Raw genomic sequence first — 20,162 nt, 5'->3', positions numbered from 1 at the left:
ATGAAAAGAAAAGCGCTTATTGTCACAAGTAGGCTTCAAATGAAGTTTATGTGAAAAGCCCCTAGTCGCCACATTCCGGCGCCTGTTCGGGAAGGCTGGTACGGGAATTGAACCGTGCTGTTGGCCTGCCTTGGTCTGCATTCAAAGCCAGCGATTTAGCCCTGTGCTATACCAGCTCTTTGGGTAGTGGGGCGAAACCCACGCAAACACGGGGAGAATGTGCAAACTCCACACGGACAGTGACCCAGGTCCAGGATCGAACCTGGACCTCGGCGCCATGAGACAGCAGTGCTAATCACTGTGCCACCATGCTGCCACACCCATATCAACTTATCCCCCCCCTCTGATGTCTGACCACCAACCTGGCACGACCCTCCTTCAACTATGCACCCCAACCCGACCCCACAGACCCCCCCCCCTCCAATCCGTATGACATTCTCCCCCAACCATAACCCCTGAAACCCACGCCGAACACCTCCTACCGGTACCAACCCACACACTCACCCACTCCAACCTGTTTTCTGAACTTGCTGCACTCCATTCTCTGAAGTCTGACCCTGACCTTGTGACCAAACCTGCTGACAAGCGTAGTGCTGTTGCCTGACATACTGACCTTTACCTCACAGAGACTCAGTACCAATTCTTAGACACTACCGCCCCTGGACCATGACCCCATCGCCAAACATTAAGCCATTGTTTCCAAGATTGCCACTGATCTTATCTCCTCTGGAGATCTTCCCTCCAGTTTCCACAATCAGTCCCCCAACCTCACACAGCCCACTTCTACCCCTTTCCCAGAATCCACAAACAGGACTGCCCTGGTAGACCCATTGTATCAGCCTGTTCATGCCCCACCAAATTGATTTCTTCCTATCTTGACCCCATCCTCTCTCTCCTTATCCAGTCTCTTCCATCCATATTAGTGATTCCTTTGATGCCCTACGTCATATCAACAATTTCCAGTTCCCTGGCCTAAACCGCCTCCTCCTCGTCACTGTGGATGTCCAATACCTTCTCACTTCCATCCCCCATCAGGATGATCTGAGGGCTCTGTAGTGCTTCCTTGAGCAGAGGCCTGAGCAATCTCCGTCCACCACCATTCTCCTCCGTATGACTGATTCTGTCACTCAACAATTTTTCCTTTAACTTGTCTCACTTCCCCTACTATGCCTGCTTTTTGTGGATTATGTGGAATACTCCTTGGTCCAGTCTTACTCAGGCCCTCTCCCCCAATTTTTGCCATGATAGTACTGATGCCACTTCATGCTCTCATCTGGACTTGGAAAAAAAATAATCAATTTTGCTTCCAGTTTCCATCCTTCTCTCATGGTCCATCACCGACAACCCCCTTCCCTCCTTTGACCACTCTCTCCATTTCCAGTGATAGACTGACCACCAATATTCATTACAAACCCACTGACTCCCACAGCAACCTCAACCCCCACTTCTTGCAAGGACTCCCATCCCATTCTCCCAGTTTCTCCACCTCTGTTCCAATGTTATCCCTTTCCCACGACAATTTGCAATCTTTTGCAATCATGTAAGGTGCAACACCTGCCCCATTATCACTTCCCTCCTCACTGCCCAAGGGCCCTGTAGCCATCTGGGATGGCCACTTACAACTAGGGACAGAGAAACTCACAAAGCCTAGCGGGTAACATGGACAAGGCAAGACTCAGGCAGGCTCAGAGCCTGAAATGCATATTTGTAAGCAAGAAGTCCAGACGGTATCGAAACTCTGACCAATTAGCATTTTGATGGGCCGGTTAGCATTTGATGGCCCATCTTCACCAAAACAAAGGACTGGTACTCGAGCGACTGGTAGTCCCAGACATTTTGGCGCCACTCAGGGGAAGCGTAAACAACGGGGTCAGTGACCGCTTGGGACACGCCCAGCCATCTAGATCCCTGTCCACTTATTGGTTAGGAATCGAACAGAGTGATCAGGGATCACCCAATTAGTGGGGTCCAAACTGAAGGACCGCCCGAAAGAGCGCGAAAACCCCCAAGTACAAGAAGAAAGTTCGCCATATGTTCGTCCTCTTTTGGTCCTGGCGCCCCGGCAACGTCCATCTCCAATCGCAGCACCACCAGAAGCAAGTCCAAGTTCAACGCTCTCTACCAGACGGATGAACCTAGCAGAGTAGCAGTTACTTCAACAGACTCGATAGATCCAGAATCGAACAGCGGCAACTGTTCCTCTGACCTAAGCCGGGTGCCTGAAGTCAAGTACAGGTTGTCTTAGTCGATAGGTGTAGTTAACTAGCAGTGTTTATGCTGCATGTCTAATTGTGTATAAATAAAGTACCCTTGACCTTGAACTAACTAACTGGTGTTTGGCTCTTTGATCGATAGCCGGTTGAACCTTGTGGTGGTATCATTCGATACCTGGCGACTCTGAGCATTAGAACATAGATATCAAAAGAAAGGAGGGCAAACTCACTGATTGCCATAATTGGAACAGAGCCACTGGAAAAGACAGGAAAAGGCAGGCAACGCCCCAAACACTCTTTTCAGGTGAATCAGCATTTCACTTGCAACTTCTTCAATCTGGCTTATCACTGCGCCCAATGAGTTTTCCTCTACATTGCTAAGACTAAACACAGACTGGATGACCTTTGTGGAGCACCTTCCCTCAGTCCGCAAGCTGAACCCAATCTTCCAGCTCTGTGGCATTTTTACTCAGCACCTTGCTCTCGCACGTACATGGGACAGAAGATGAGATGAGATAGATGAATCCCAACAGAGTAGAAGGAAGCTATATGACCCATCAAGTTTGCATCGGCCCTCTGAAAGAGCACGCTACTTAGGCCCATTCCCCTGCCATATCCCTGTAATCGCACCTAACCTGCACATCTTTAGACACTAAGGGACAATTTGGCCATGGCCAATCCACCAAACCTGCACATCTTTGAATCGTGGGAGTAAACCAGAGCACCTGGAGGAAACCCACAGACACGGGGAGAACGTGAAAACTTCAGAAGTGGGCGGCACGGTAGCACAGTTGCTTCATAGCGCCAAGGATCCGGATTCGATTTCTGGCTTGGGTCACTGTCTGTGCAGAGTCTGAACGTTCTCCCCGTGTCTGCGTGGGTTTCCTCCGGGTGCTCCAGTTTCCTCCCACAGTCCAAAGATGTGCAGGTTAGGTTGACTGGCCATGATAAATTGCCCTTAGTGTCCAAAAATCTCAGGTGGGATAGGGTGGAGATGTTGGCTTCAGTATGGTGCTCTTTCCAAGGGTCAGTGCACTCGATGGGCCGAATGGCCTTCTTCTACACTGTAAATTCTGATTCCACACAGGCAGACACCCGGGTCCCTGGCACTGTGAGACAGCAGTGCTAACCATTGTGCCACATGTCCATCCTTGGTTTACTGCAATGTTACAGCGAAGCCCAACGTAACCTGGAGGAACAGCATCTAATCTTCAGATGAGACACGTTAGCCTCCCAACAGCCAGCGGGAGATAGAGGAGCAGATAGGTAGACAGATTTTGGAAAAGAGTAAAAACAACAGGGTCGTGGTGATGGGAGACTTCAACTTCCCCAATATTGACTGGGACTCACTTAATGCCAGGGGCTTAGACGGGGCGGAGTTTGTAAGGAGCACCCAGGAGGGCTTCTTAAAACAATATGTAGACAGTCCAACTAGGGAAGGGGCGGTACTGGACCTGGTATTGGGGAATGAGCCCGGCCAGGTGGTAGATGTTTCAGTAGGGGAGCATTTCGGGAACAGTGACCACAATTCAGTAAGTTTTAAAGTACTGATGGACAAGAGTGGTCCTAGGATGAATGTGCTAAATTGGGGGAAGGCTAATTATAACAATATTAGGCGGGAACTGAAGAACATAGATTGGGGGCGGATGTTTGAGGGCAAATCAACATCTGACATGTGGGAGGCTTTCAAGTGTCAGTTGAAAGGAATTCAGGACCGGCATGTTCCTGTGAGGAAGAAGGATAAATACGGCAATTTTAGGGAACCTTGGATAACGAGAGATATTGTAGGCCTCGTCAAAAAGAAAAAGGAGGCATTTGTCAGGGCTAAAAGGCTGGGAACAGACGAAGCCTGCGTGGAATATAAGGAAAGTAGGAAGGAACTTAAGCAAGGAGTCAGGAGGGCTAGAAGGGGTCACGAAAAGTCATTGGCAAATAGGGTTAAGGAAAATCCCAAGGCTTTTTACACGTACATAAAAAGCAAGAGGGTAGCCAGGGAAAGGGTTGGCCCACTGAAGGATAGGCAAGGGAATCTATGTGTGGAGCCAGAGGAAATGGGCGAGGTACTAAATGAATACTTTGCATCAGTATTCACCAAAGAGAAGAAATTGGTAGATGTTGAATCTGGAGAAGGGCGTGTAGATAGCCTGGGTCACATTGAGATCCAAAAAGACGAGGTGTTGGGTGTCTTAAAAAATATTAAGGTAGATAAGTCCCCAGGGCCTGATGGGATCTACCCCAGAATACTGAAGGAGGCTGGAGAGGAAATTGCTGAGGCCTTGACAGAAATCTTTGGATCCTCACTGTCTTCAGGGGATGTCCCGGAGGACTGGAGAATAGCCAATGTTGTTCCTCTGTTTAAGAAGGGTAGCAAGGATTATCCAGGGAACTACAGGCCGGTGAGCCTTACTTCAGTGGTCGGGAAATTACTGGAGAGAATTCTTCGAGACAGGATCTACTCCCATTTGGAAACAAATGGACCTATTAGTGAGAGGCAGCATGGTTTTGTGAAGGGGAGGTCGTGTCTCACTAACTTGATAGACTTTTTCGAGGAGGTCACCAAGATGATTGATGCAGGTAGGGCAGTGGACTTCAGTAAGGCCTTTGACAAGGTCCCTCGCGGTAGACTAGTACAAAAGGTGAAGTCACACGGGATCAGGGGTGAGCTGGCAATGTGGATACAGAACTGGCTAGGTCATAGAAGGCAGAGAGTAGCAATGGAAGGATGCTTTTCTAATTGGAAGGCTGTGACCAGTGGTGTTCCACAGGGATCAGTGCTGGGACCTTTGCTCTTTGTAGTATATATAAATGATTTGGAGGAAAATGTAACTGGTCTGATTAGTAAGTTTGCAGACGACACAAAGGGTGGTGGAATTGCGGATAGCGATGAGGACTGTCAGAGGATACAGCAGGATTTAGATTGTTTGGAGACTTGGGCGGAGAGATGGCAGATGGAGTTTAATCCGGACAAATGTGAGGTAATGCATTTTGGAAGGTCTAATGCAGAGGTAGGGAATATATAGTGAATGGTAGAACCCTCAAGAGTAGTGAAAGTCAAAGAGATCTAGCAGTACAGGTCCACAGGTCATTGAAAGGGGCAACACAGGTGGAGAAGGTAGTCAAGAAGGCATACGGCATGCTTGCCTTCATTGGCCGGGGCATTGAGTAGAAGATTTGGCAAGTCATGTTGCAGCTGTATAGAACCTTAGTTAGGCCACACTTGGAGTATAGTGTTCAATTCTGGTCGCCACACTACCAGAAGGATGTGGAGGCTTTAGAGAGGGTGCAGAAGAGATTTACCAGAATGTTGCCTGGTATGGAGGGCATTAGCTATGAGGAGCGGTTGAATAAACTCGGTTTGTTCTCACTGGAACGAAGGAGGTTGAGGGGAGACCTGATAGAGGTCTACAAAATTATGAGGGGCATAGACAGAGTGGACAGTCAGAGGCTTTTCCCCAGGGTAGAGGGGTCAATTACTAGGGGGCATAGGTCTAAGGTGAGAGGGGCAAGGTTTAGAGTAGATGTACGAGGCAAGTTTTTTACGCAGAGGGTAGTGGGTGCCTGGAACTCGCTACCGGAGGAGGTGGTGGAAGCAGGGACGATAGTGACATTTAAGGGGCATCTTGACAAATACATGAATAGGATGGGAATAGAGGGATACGGACCCAGGAAGTGTAGAAGATTGTAGTTTAGTCGGGCAGCATGGTCGGCACGGGCTTGGAGGGCCGAAGGGCCTGTTCCTGTGCTGTACATTTCTTTGTTTGTTAGCATTGAGTTCAACAACTTTAGACAGAGCTTTCGTCTCTACCTTTCTTTTTAGTCACAGAATTGTTACAGCGCAGGCCATTCAGCCCATCGTTTCTGCACCATCTCTCAAACTGAGTATTATGACTTAATGTTTTTTCCCCACACCCCTGCCATTATATATTCTGTTCAAATAACCACCTCAATAACCATCCTTGAATGCCTCGATTGAACCTGCCTCTACCACACTTCCAGGCAGTGCATTCCAGACCCCAACCACTCTCTTTTTTCTCACATCACATTTGCTTCTTTGCCAAATCACTTTAAATTTGTGCCCTCGCATTCTTGATCCTTTTGCAAGCGGGAACAGTCTCTCCCTATCTGCTCTGTCCAGACCCCTCATGGTTTTGAACATCAAATCTCCTATTAGCCTTCTTCTCTCCAAGGAGAACAGTCCCAACCTCTCCAATCTGTCCTCATCCCAGGAAGTAGTTGAGTCGGAAACATTAGGGACCTTCAAGCAGCTGTTGGATAGGTACATGGATTACGGGAAAATGATATAGTGTAGATTTATTTGTTCTTAAGGGCAGCACGGTAGCATTATGGATAGCACAATTGCTTCACAGATCCATGGTCCCAGGTTCGATTCCGGCTTGGGTCATTGTCTGTGCGGAGTCTGCACGTCCTCCCCGTGTCTGCGTGGGTTTCCTCCGGGTGCTCCGGTTTCCTCCCACAGTCCAAAGATGTGCGGGTTAGGTGAATTGGCTAATGATAAATTGCCCTTAATGTCCAAATTGCCCTTGGTGTTGGGTGGAGGTGTTGAGTTTGGGTAGGGTGCTCTTTCCAAGAGCTGGTGCAGACTCAAAGGGCCGAATGGCCTCCTTCTGCACTGTAAATTCAATGATAATCTATGATTAATCTAGGACAAAGGTTCGGCACAACATCGTGGGCCGAAGGGCCTGTTCTGTGCTGTATTTTCTATAGAACAATACAGCGCAGTACAGGCCCTTCGGCCCACGATGTTGCACCGAAACAAAAGCCATCTAACCTACACTATGCCATTATCATCCATATGTTTATCCAATAAACTTTTAAATGCCCTCAATGTTGGCGAGTTCACTACTGTAGCAGGTAGGGCATTCCACGGCCTCACTACTCTTTGCGTAAAGAACCTACCTCTGACCTCTGTCCTATATCTATTACCCCTCAGTTTAAATGTTCTATGTTCTATGTTCTAGTCTTGCAAACTTTTTTTACACTCATCATCAACCAAACGTTTCTATTACCTCTACAAAAATATCCACAAGCTTTTTAAACATGATGACCTCTTTAGAAATCCATGCTGGCTCTTCCTAATTAACCTGCATTTTACCGTGTGTTTACTAATGAAATCCCAAATAGTTGTTTCTATAAGCTTGCCACCACTGATGTGAAACTGACAGGCCTTAGTTGCTGAGACAATCCTTAAAGACTTTTGTGAACAGGAACGTCAGCGGGGTGGGAAGAGATTAGGGTAGAGTGGGAGGGATAAACAGGCGTGGAGTGTAGGTGGGAGAGGTGCGGGTATGTGCATTATGGGTTGGTTGAAATGTTGGTTTTCTGTTGATGTTTGCATATTTCTGTAATCTGTAACTGTTTACAATGCCAAAAAATACCTCAATAAAATAGTTTGTTAAAAAAAACACTTACCCCTTATCAATTTTTTAAAATTCTTTAAAAAAAAATGTTTTTGTCCAATTAAGGGGCAATTTAGTGTGGTCAATCCACCAACCTGCACATCTTTGGGTTGTGGGGGTGAGACCCACACAGGCACAGGGAGAATGTGCAAACTGCACACGGACAGTGACCTGGGACTCAGATCGAACTTGGGTGCTCGGCACCGAGAGACAGCAGTGCTAACCATTGTGCCACCGTGCCGCCCTTTCAAATCAACTTTATCCCTTCTAGGGACAGAGTTCTCTCATCCGTCACCATGCCTTGGGTAGAATCTACCTCCTTGGTAAAGACGGATGCAAAGTATTCATTTAATACCTCAGCTATGCTCCCTACCTCCATGTGTAAATTCCCTTTTAGGTCCCTATTCTGCTCTACTCCTTTGAGCATCATTTTATGATTTATATGCCTATAGACTTCAGGATTCCCGTTTATGTTGGCTGCCAGGTATTTATCATTATCCCTCTCCACTATCCAAAATGTTTTTTGTCCCAATGCAAAGCCGGTTCTCACCTTCTGGGTCACCTTTAGTTTTTTAATTCTTTAATTTTGCTTTCAATTAACATAGACATTTGTTTGCCCATAGCACATTCTGGTAGCTGACTGGCATCTCTTGCCATCAACACTTCCTCTCTCTTCTGACCTACACACCTTTGTTGCAATTTTCCTTAGCTCCCACCAATCACTGACCTTCCACTCTGCTCCAGCTGCTCTAACCCCCATCCCCAACAATATAAAATCCATCACATTTCTCCCCTCTTTAGCTGAGGGTCATCCAGTTTCAAAACATTCACTCTATTTTCTCTCTCCACAGATGCTGCCTGACATACTGGATTTTTCAAGTATATACTATTTTTGTTTCAGATTCCAGCATCTGTATTTTGCTTTTATTCATAAACAGAGGGTTTTGAGATGTCAGAGGTAGGTTCTTTACACAGAGAGTGGTGGGTTTGTGGAATGCACTGCCAGCAGAGGTGGTGAGTCAGAGTCATTTGGTACATTGAAGCAACTCTTGGACAGGCACATGGACAGCAGTAAATTGAAGGGATGTATGTTAAGTTGATTTTAAGATTAGGATAAATGGTCGGCACAACATCCTGAACCGAAGGGCCTGAACTGTTCTATTAAACATACCACAGTCTATTAAAAAAATTAAAGCACCTCTGCTGATGGGCAGACTGCTAGAACACTAAAATAGTTGTTTGTCTTTCTCCCATGTCTGTAACACCCAAAATACCACTCCTTCAGCCCAGAAATCAGTCTTGTGAATCTTCACTGAATGCCTCCATTGCAGCTAAACCCTCCTCAAGTTAGACCAAAACCGTACCGTATTCTTGGTGCGGTCTCACCAACACTCTGCTGCAACAGTACTCTCTCCACTCTCACTCTCTCTCTCTCTCTCTCCCCCCCCCCCCCCTCCAGAACCAACTCAGGCGGCAAATTTCAGACTCCCACTATAACAATAATATTCTTTATTATTGTCACAAGTAGGCTTACATTAACACTGCAATGAAGTTACTGTGAAAATCTCCTCGACGCCACATTCCGGCGCCTGTTCGGGTACACAGAGGGAGAATTCAGAATGTCCAATTCACCTACCAGCACGTCTTTGGGACTTGTGGGAGGAAACCGGAGCACCATGAGGAAACCCCCGCAGACACGGAGAGAACATGCAGGCTCCACACAGTGACCCAAGCCTGGAATTGAACCTGGGTTCCTGGTGCTGTGAAGCAACAGTGCTAACCACTGTGCTACCCTGCCTACCCTCTACGTAAAAAAGGTCCCACTCATGTCCCCTCTACACTTTCTGCCACTTATCTTGAATCTATGTTCCCTGGTTCTAGAATTCTTCATCGGGGAAACAATTTTATCCTGTCCACTCTATCTCTTCCCCTCATAATTTTGTACACCTCAATTAAGTCATTCCTCAGCGTTCTTTGTTCCAAGGAAAATAACCCCAAACTATCCAATCTCTCCTTGTAGCTACACTTTTCTAGCCCTGGCAACATTATTGTAAACCTCCTCTGCACTCTCTCCAGAGCACTAACGTCCTTCATCTAATGTGGCGACCAGAACTGCACACAATACTCCAGTTGTGGCCTCACCAGTGCCTTATACAATTCTAACATTATATCTGTACTTTTATATTCTATGCCTCTGCCAAAGGAGAGCATTCCATATGCTTTCTTAACAAACCTGTTTACTTGAACAGCTGCCTTTTGGGACCTGTGTACTTGTACGCCAAGATCTCTCACTTCATCTACCCCTTTATTCTGTACTTCCTGCAACTTTTCAATCTCCCTAACTGTATGACCTCACACTTCTCTGTGTTAAATTCCATCTACCACTTTAATGCCCATTCCCCAAATCCATCTACATCGTTTTGAAGGTTATAGCTATCCACTACACTGTCCACCACTCGGCCAATCTTTGTGTCACTTGCAGATTTCTCAATCATGCTCCCCATGTTCACGTCCAAATCGTTAACATATAACACAAACAGTAAACATCCCAACCGAGCCCTGTGGAAGACCACTTGAAATAACATTGGTGGCATAGTGGTTAGCACTGCTGCCTTACAACTCCAGTGACCCGGTTTAATTCCAGCCTCGGGGGACTGTGTGGAATTTGCACTTCTCGTTCTGCGTGAGGTTCTTCTGGGTGCTCCGGTTTCCTCCCACATTCCAAAGATGTGCAGATTAAGTGGATTGGCTATGCTAAATTATCGTTTAGCGTACAAGAGGTTAAGAGGGGTTACGGCGATAGGGTGGAGCTGTGGCCTTAAGTAGGTGCTCTTTCCAAGGGCTGGTGCAGACCGGTGGGCCAAATGGCCTCCTTCTGCACTGTAGCACCACGGTAGCATGGTGCACACGTGGAAAGCACTGTGGCTACACAGCGCCAGGGTCCTAGGTTCGATTCCCCGCTGGGGCACTGTCTGTGCGGAGTCTGCACGTTCTCCCAGTGTCTGCGTGGGTTTCCTCCGGGTGCTCTGGTTTCCTCCCACAGTCCAAAGACGTGCAGGTTAGGTGGATTGGCGATGCTAAATTGCCCTTAGTGTCCAAAAAGGTTAGGAGAGGTTATTGAGTTATGGGGATAGGGTGGAAGTGAGGGCTTACGTTGGTTGGTGCAGACTCGAAGGGCCAAATGGCCTCCTTCTGCACTGTATGTTCTATGTATCTATGAAAATTCTATCATTCTATAATTGCAAGAGTAGCCATCGACCATTACCCTTTATTTTCTATTACTGAGCCAACTTTTTATCCTGTTTACCATGGGCTATCAACTTTCTTGACCAATCTGCCATGTGGGACTTCGTCAAACTCCTTGCTGTCCAACTCATAGTTTTAGCTTTTGTATGGTTCTGACTGAGCTTTTCTTATTAATTGCAACAAGTAGGCATAGCACAGTTAGGATAGTACAGTTTGAGAATTTTTTTAATGCCTGTTGACTGTAACCACACTGATAATCGGCTTTATTTCACATTAAAGTAAAATTTCACAAGCAGCAATACACATCACAAAAGCATTCAAGCTCATGTAACAGAACAGGATGGAATATTATTCTCGAGATGTTTGTTCAAAATCCACGCTGTATTATCTGAAATGCTATGTCTGTAATTTTGCAGCAGATGAGGCAGCTGTATGACCCATTATGCATAAGCCAGTCCTTTGAATGAGTTATTTGATCCCCTAATGAAATGAAAATGAAAATCGCTTGTCACGAGTAGGCTTCAATGAAGTTACTGTGAAAAACCCCTAGTCGCCACATTCCGGCGCCTGTTCAGGGAGGCTGGTACGGGAATCGAACCGTGCTGCTGGCCTGCCTTGGTCTGCTTTTTTAAAAGCCAGCGATTTAGCCCAGTGTGCTAAACCAGCCCCTTTAATCATACTTAAAGCATGAGAAATCAGATCACAGCAGAGGGGTCTGTATTCAGCCAATTGTTTAACGTGAAGGACACAGCATTTTTTTTGCATGTTGATATAAATTATATCTTGCAAAAGTTTCAAATGGCACACATGGAAATCTCAATCATGGTTAAGTTGAGTTTGGTTACCTTGGCAGGTCTAGCCTTTCTATGAGATAAACAGTAGGCAGAAAATATATTTAATACAAATCAGTTGGCTTTCTTCAGAATTCTGAATGTAGGGATACATATTTTAAGAATGCATGCATGTATTTTTTAGAGTAAAGTCACTCAGAATTTTTAAAAGCTGAATGAGTTTGCATTCATATTGAACATTTCACATCCTCAAAATGTCCCAAAACACAGCCCAGCCCAAAAAAGACTTTAGAAATGTAACCACTACTTTTGCTGGGTAATGTGCCAGCCAATTTGGGCACGCCAAGGCCCCACAAACAATGAGATAGAGGACTCAATATTGTGTTTAAGTGATTGTGGTTCGGGCTAAACATCAGCCAAGACAACAGAGGAACTTCTCTACACTTTGTTCGGAAAGACAGCACTTCCCAACAGTGCAACACTTCCACAACTTCCCAACTGTAGAGATGAGAGTGCGTCAATTGAGCCAAGGATAACACCAAAGGCTCCTCTGGGGCCGAGCAGGAAAGGACTTCTTCACCCTTGTAAATGGTGGAGTTGTAAACGTTTGTCACAAACAGCAGCAAGTCAAAAATCATGACAGGAGATAGATTTTGAAATGATATTCAAACAAACAGTTGAAACCTACCAGTTCTCCTCTTTGTGAGCTTGGAAGGCCCTCAAGAATGATGTTTTCCAATGAAGGAAAATATATTCACATATTATTTCATAACTTCAATAAATCGAGAAATAAACTGTAACTACTATTTTAAAAACAAATCAACTTCTTATGGTATTACTCCAGTCCATAATGTTGAAAGGTTTTACCACATGATCCCACAGACTGACAACAATACACTCTAAAAAGTGAATCAAAGTTGCAATACAAAACTTGGTGATTTAAAAATTATGAAATAGACCAGAAACAAACATTACAATTAAATTGTTTTTCTATTTTCACACATACCATTGCAACTGGGTCGGGTTTAGCACGGGGGCTGGTTTAGCACACTGGGCTAAATAGCTGGCTTTTAAAGCAGACCAAAGCAGGCCAGCAGCATGGTTCAATTCCCGTACTAGCTTCCCCGAACAGGCGCCGGAATGTGGCGACTAGGGGCTTTTCACAGGAACTTCATTGAAGCCTACTTGTGACAATAAGTGATTTTCATTTTGTTCATTTCAACACGAAAACCAAACTCAAAAGGGTCCAACAAAAATAACTGTATTTAAACAATGATTCATCCCAAGTCACATCACAGGAATGCCACCAAATAAAATGCGATATTGAGCCACATAGGATAGAGGGATATTAGGATGAATGGCATGAGTTTTTAAAAAAATTTAAAGTACCCAATTCATTTTGTCCAATTAAGGGGCAATTTAGCGTGCCCAATCCACCTAACCTGCACAAATTTGGATTGTGGGGGCGAAACCCATTCAACCACAAGGAAAATGTGCAGAATGTGCAAACTCCACACCGACAATGACCCAGAGCCGGGATTGACGCTAGGGCTTCGGCACCAGTGCTAACCACTGTGCCACATGCTGCCCCGAGAGGTTTTAAGGAGCAGTTAAAGGAAAAAAGCAGGGGAAGGGGAAAAGCAGGGGCGGGGGCTGAGAGATGACATGATCAAGGGCGAAGAAAGGGGCCATCTGGGATGGGCTAGGTACAGAGTGGAATTAAAGGGGCAGGAGTTAAGTGGGGAAGTTGACGGACGGTAGAGGGGATTGGAGGCGCAAGCCTCTGGTAAGGTTGGTAACGTGGAACGTCCAGGAACTGAATGGGCCGGTTAAAAGGTCACAGGAGCTCGCGCACCTCAGGAGCTTGAAAGCGGGGGTGGTCTTTTTTACAGGAGAAACTCCTCCGTGTGAAGGACCAGGTTAGGTTAAGGAAGGGGTGGGTCGGGCAGGTTTTTCACTTGGGGTTTGATTTGAAATCGAGGGGTGTGGCAATTTTAATGAGCTAAAAAATGAAATTCGTGAGCGCGAAGGGAGTGAGGGCTCCAGGTGGGAGACATGTGATTGTGAGTGGGGTATTGGAAGGGGCACCGATAGTGTTGGTAAATGTGTATGCCCCAAATTGGGATGATGTGGGTTTTATGAGGGGGTTGCTGGCAGCAATCACAGATTTGGCCACGTACCAGTTGATCATGGGAGGAGATTCTAACTGTGTCCTGGAGCCGAGGGTGGATAGATCGAGCCCAAGGTTGATGGGTAGGGTACGAATGGCAAGGGGGTGTTTATGAAGGGAATGGGTATGGTGGATCCATGGCGCTTTCAGAACCCAGGGGGAAGGGAGTATTCCTTCTTTTCACACGTCTATAAAGGTGTATTTGAGGATTGATTACTTTGCAGTGAGTCGGGAGATTTTGGTTGGGGTGGAGGGGGCAGAGTATGCGGGGATAGTTTTCTCGGACCATGCACCCCACTGGCTGGATATTCGGTTCAGTACGGGACGAGAGCAGAGGCCGGGGTGGAGGTTTGACTCTGGGTTGATGGCAGATGGAGGTTTTTGTGATAAGGTGCGGTTGGCGATTAGGGATTATGTGGAGTTCAATCAGAATGGGGAGGTGTCAGTGGGCATTTTTTGGGGAGCACTGAAGGCAGTGATCCGGGGAGAAATTACCTCTTTTACGGTTTGTGCGAATAAGGAAAGGAGGGCGGAACATGACCATCGAGTGAGCGAGATAGTGGAGGTGGACAGGGAATATTCGAGGGTGCCCACCGTGGAGGGATAGGCGAGGAGGAAAATGTTGCAGGGGCAATTTGACAGGCTGACAACGGGGAGGGCGGTAGGGCAACTGCGTAGGGCAAGAGGGGTGCAGTACGAGTATGGGGAGAAGGCGAGCCGCATGCTGGCGCACCAGCTGCGGAGGCAGGCTGCGTCCAAGGAAATATTGAAGATCCGGACTGGGGCTGTGGTGTCAGAGCCAGGGAAGATAAATGAGGCATTTAGAGAGTATTACCAGGGACTTTATGAGGCAGAACCAGGAGGAGAGGAGGGGGACATGGGGTGGTTTCTGGACGAGGTGGAATTTCCCCAGGTGGTGTCATAATATCCACTCATGTATATAATGAGATGCAGACAGGCAGTGATTGACACACAGGATAACCAATGAACACACACGACACATAACAACCAATCACCAGACAGGACACCACCACTATAAAGCACACAGGGCATTAAGACTCTCTCTCTCTACACAGGACACAGCTACTGAGATAGTAAGAGTGCACAAGCCAGTGAGCACTATCACCATGAGGTAGAGAGTTAGTTTGGTCAAGCCAGTAGGTTATCAGTTAGATTGATAGAGTGTCAACTCACAGCAGAATATGTACAGTAATCAGGAAGTTCAATAAAACAGTGTTGGACCATCTTTGTGTCAGAAGCCTGTTTCTAGTTTCACTGCATCCAGTTGCAGTCAACGTTGAACCAACTTACTTAACACATCGTGGTGCCAGAGTGCTATTAATCCTAACGAACCTACCTCGAGTGCATCTGCAATGACCAGCAAGCAGCCATCCAGCGGCATGCAAAACATCCAGCCTCCTTCGCAACTCCGGATCTCCGGCAACCTCGGCGCCAACTGGAAAGTCTTCAAACAAAAGTTCCTCCTGTACATCGAGGCCTCCGACCTCGAGGCAGCATCGGATGCCAGAAAGATCGCGCTGTTCCTGTCGACTGCGGGGGATCACGCCATCCACATCTATAACTCGCTTACGTTTGCTGATGGCGAAGACAAGATAAAGTTCAAGACAGTTCTGCTGAAATTCGACAGCCACTGCGACATTGAGGTGAATGAGAGCTTTGAACGGTACATCTTCCAACAGAGGCTTCAGGGTAAGGCTGAACCTTTTCAGTCCTTCTTGACCCATCTCCGCATCCTAGCGCAGTCATGTAATTATGACTCGACGACTGATTCCATGATCCGGGATCAGATCGTTTTCGGGGTCCAGTCCAGCTCCCTGTGGGAGCACCGCCTCAAAATCAAACAATTGACCCTCTGTCGCCATCAAAATGTGTGTTGTCCATGAGCATGCCAGAAATCACTACTCCCGCATCAGGGTGGCAGAAACTGCAAAACTGGCCTCCCACGAGGCAGAAAGGGTGCAGGCCATAGTGCAAATACAAGGCCCGAGCATCGAGGAGTGCTGCTTCGCGCGCTTTTCTCGGGTCCCCACGCATGCGCGCCACGACCGGGGGGACGATGAGGCCGAAGACCCCGAGGAGCATGCGCGAACGTCGGCCGATCGCACTGCGCATGAGCGATGGTGCACAGAACGTGCTGACGTCAGCGTCATGACATGTCCGAATTGTGACTCCGCCCATTTAAAGCGGCAATGTCCAGCCAAAGGAAGGCGATGTGGAAAGCCTGGCCTTCTGCAGGTCCGCTCCACCGAACAACAGCCAGCGATCCCAGCTGCAGCGCAGACGTGTCCGCTGCGTACAACAAGGCATGCAGGATTCTGATCCAGAAAGCCCAACAGACCCAGCTGCTGACTGCCTCGAGTCTCCATATCAGGTGGGCATCATCACCACACGCAAGTTGGTCTCTACCTGCCTGCCAACTGCAGTTCGATCCTCAGTGTGGATCCTGACGACGTGTGGTGTGCCGTCATCACGGTCAACCAGTCTCGCATCCGATTTAAATTGGACACTGGCGCGTCTGCGAACCTCATATCACAGTCGGACCTTGACAGCATCCGACACCAACCTAGCATTCTTCCACCAGCCTGCCAGCTCCTTGACTACAATGGTAATGCCATAGCTGCCAGTGGGTTGTGTCAGCTAGGTGTCTCCCACAAGGAAGTCAAGGCGCCGCTGAGTTTCGAAATCGTCCGGCCTGACAATGCATCCTCCTAAATCTGGTACAGCGGGTTCATGCCATGTCCTCGACACCGGCGACGGCCTTGCCCAATGCGAATCTCCAGGCTGAGATAGACGACATTCTCACACAATACCACAGTGTGTTTGATGGGATGGGCACGCTCCCGTATTGCTACAAGATATTGCTCAAGCCGAATGCCACCCCAGTCATCCATGCACCACGCCGGGTGCCGGTTCCTCTCAAGGATCGTCTGAAAACACAGCTACGAGAGCTCCAAGACCAGGGCATCATCTCAAAGGTCACGGAACCCACAGACTGGGTCAGCTCCATGGTCTGCGTCAAGAAACCCTCTGGCGAACTGTGCATTTGTACTGATCCCAAAGATCTGAATCGCAACATCATGCAAGAGCATTACCCGATCCCGAAGCGTGAAGAATTGACCTGTGAGATGGCTCACGCCAAATTCTTTACCAAGCTGGACGCCTCCAGTGGCTTCTGGCAAATTCAGCTGGACGAGTCCAGTCGGAAGCTGTGCACTTGTAACACTCCGTTCGGCAGGTATTGCTACGACCGCATGCCTTTTGGCATCATATCAGCTTCCGAAGTATTTCATCGCATAATGGCGCAAATAATGGAGGGCATCGAGGGGGTGCAAGTCTATGTAGACGACATGATTATCTGGTCCACGACGCCCGAGGATCACATTGCTCGCCTCAAACAGGGTTTCCAGAGGATTCATGAAAATGACCTCGGCTCAACAGGGCCAAATGCTCGTTTGGGCGGTCCGCTTTCAAGTTTTTAGGTGACCACATTTCACAGCAAGGTGTTCAACCTGGCGCCGACAAGGTGCTGGCAATCAATGCCATGAAGACACCAGAGGACAAAAAGGCGGTCCTCCGCTTCCTCGGGATGGTAAATTTTCTCGGAAAATTCATTTCCAACATGGCATCCCACACCACGGCCCTCCGGCATCTCGTTAAAAAGTCGACAGTGTTCCTGTGCTTCCCGCACATCAAGCGGAGTGGCTTGAGCTGAAGGCGAAGCTCACCACTGCCCCAGTACAGGCGTTCTTTGACCCAACCAAGGATGCCACGATATCCACAGACGCAAGCCAGGACGGCATTGGGGCGGTTTTCCTCCAGCGTCTCGTCCTGGGCTCCAGTGACTGGTTTAGCACAAAGGGCTAAATTGCTGGCTTTTAAAGCAAACCAAGGCAGGCCAGCAGTACCAGCCTCCCCAAACAGGCGCCGGTATGTGGCGACTAGGGGCTTTTCACAGTAACTTCATTGAAGCCTACTTGTGACAATAAGCGATTTTCATTTCATTTTTCATTTCAGTGGCATTTGCCTCCTGGCCATGACTCCGACCGAACAACGGTATGCCCAGATCGAAAAGGAGTGTCTGGGTCTCCTGACAGGAATAGTCAAGTTTCATGACTATGTATACGGTATGCCGAAGTTCACGGTGGAAAGAGATCACAGGTCTTCAGTCCACATAATCCACAGGCCTATAGTCCACATAATCCAGAAGGATTTAAATGACATGACACCTCGGCTGCAGAGAATTCTTCTTCGTCTCCGCCGATATGACTTCAAACTCGTCTATACACCGGGCAAGGAGCTGATCGTCGCGGATGCCCTATCCTGATCCGTCACCATGCCATGTGAACCGGGCGACTTCATTTGCCACATCGAGGCACAGGTGCAGTTGTGTGCCAGCAACCTCCCAGCCACTGATGAACGAGTTGTCCAGATACGTAAAGAAACTGCCAAAGATCCTCCACTGCAGCGCGTGATGCAACACCTTGCCCATGGCTGGCAAAAGGGGCAGTGCCTCCAGTTCTTCAACGTTAAGGACGAGTTAATGGTTGTTGAGGGGATCCTTCTTAAACTGGATAGAATCGTCATTCCCCAAAGCATGCAAGCCATGATGCTCAGACAGATCCATGAGGGTCAACTCGGGGTCAAAAAATGTTGATGCAGAGCTCGGCACGCAGTTTACTGGCCTGGCATCAGCCAGGACGTTGCCAACACGGTCCTCAACTGCACAACATGCCAGAAGTTTCAACCAGCTCAGCCCAAGGAAACACTGCAACATCACGGGATCGTGACTTCTCCGTGGTCCAAGGTGGGGATAGACCTCTTTCACGCAAATGGGCGTGATTACGTGCTCTTGGTCGACATATTCTCCAGCTACCCGAAAGTGATGAAACTGTCGGACCTCACGTCCAAGTCAGTGATTAAAGCCTGCAAAGAGATGTTTGCCAGGCACGGCATACCACTCACAGTAATGAGTGACAACGGCCCATGTTTCTACAGCCAAGAGTGGTCTGACTTTGCACGATCCTACCACTTCAGTCACATCACATCCAGTCCCCATTACCCGCAATTAAACGGGAAGGCCGAAAAAGAGGTCCATATTGTCAAGCGGTTGCTGTGCAAGGCTGCAGACTCAGCCTTGGGCTTCAACCTGGCGCTGCGGCGCTGTTGGCATGCAGGGCAACCTCTCTGTCGACTGGTTTGTCTCCGGCGCAGCTGCTCATGAACCGTAACCGGAGGACGACTGTTCCAGCCATCCATGTTCCAGACCTTGACCGCCTCACGGTGCTACAGAAAGTGTAGCGATCCAGGGAACAACAGAAGATCACGTATGATGCTCATGCCAAGGATCTAACTGCGCTGGCTCCAGACGATGTTGTTCGCGTCCAGTTGCCTGAGGGAGGTTGGTCAGCCCCAGCTATTGTCGTCAGGCAGGCTTCCCCCAGGTCCTTCGTTGTCCAAACGGTTGATGGCTCCATTCTACGGCGCAACAGGAGGGTGCTACGAAAAGTTCCCTGCGCACCGCCTGGCCGCACTTCTCCGCATGTCATCATGCCTCCTCCCGACATCTCGCACCACGACGCCACTGATCTGACAGCGATCCCGCCTCTCCATGAGGCCACCGTCATGGCAGCAATCCCGCCTGTCCAAGTGCCAGCGTCCCCCCCCTCCACCTCTGAGGCGATCAACAAGAATTTGTCGCCCGCCACAAAGACTGAACTACAGACTTAAATCTTGTAAATTTTGTTCAGTTTGTTCTGTATCTGCACGATAGACACCTTCCCATGTACAAAAGTTCATTCACTCATCATGCATGTATATATATCGCCACGTTCCAAAATTTACTTCAAAAAGGGCAGATGTCATAATATCCACTCATGTATATAAGATGCAAACAGGCAGCGATTGACACACAGGATAACCAATGAACACACGACACATAACAACCAATCACCAGACAGGACACCACCACTATAAAGCACACAGGGCATTAAGACTCTCTCTCTACAGGACACAGCTACTGAGATAGTAAGAGTGCACAAGCCAGTGAGCACTATCACCATGAGGTAGAGAGTTAGTCTTGTCAAGCCAGTAGGAGGTTATCAGTTAGATTGATAAGAGTGTCAACTCACAGCAGACTATGTACAGCAATCAGGAAGTTCAATAAAACAGTGTTGGACCACCTTCTGTGTCAGAAGCCAGTTTCAAGTTTCACTGCATCCAGTTGCAGTCAACGTTGAACCAACTTACTTAACACACCAGGTGGAGGAAGCAAAGAGGCAGGCGTTGGAAGAGCCCCTGGGGCTGA

General features: G+C 48.0%; 1 protein-coding gene across 13 annotated transcripts in view; it reads right to left on the bottom strand.

Annotated features, from left to right (window-relative positions):
- pcid2 (PCI domain containing 2) overlaps positions 1 to 20,162 on the bottom strand; it is a 146,669-nt gene that overhangs the window by 69,182 nt on the left and 57,325 nt on the right. For 5 of the 13 annotated variants that reach the window (XM_072514459.1, XM_072514462.1, XM_072514457.1 and 2 more), the window contains one exon: positions 12,356 to 12,397. The exons of the other annotated variants lie outside the window; for them this stretch is intronic. In XM_072514459.1, the coding sequence (XP_072370560.1) occupies positions 12,356 to 12,397 (42 nt within the window). The remainder of the gene's footprint in view (positions 1 to 12,355; positions 12,398 to 20,162) is intronic. 13 annotated transcript variants of the gene reach the window in all.

The sequence above is a fragment of the Scyliorhinus torazame genome, chromosome 8, assembly GCF_047496885.1.
Source record: "Scyliorhinus torazame isolate Kashiwa2021f chromosome 8, sScyTor2.1, whole genome shotgun sequence".
NCBI lineage: Eukaryota > Metazoa > Chordata > Chondrichthyes > Carcharhiniformes > Scyliorhinidae > Scyliorhinus > Scyliorhinus torazame.
Note: the sequence above shows the minus strand (reverse complement) of the source record. Positions and strands in the feature narration are given on the sequence as shown.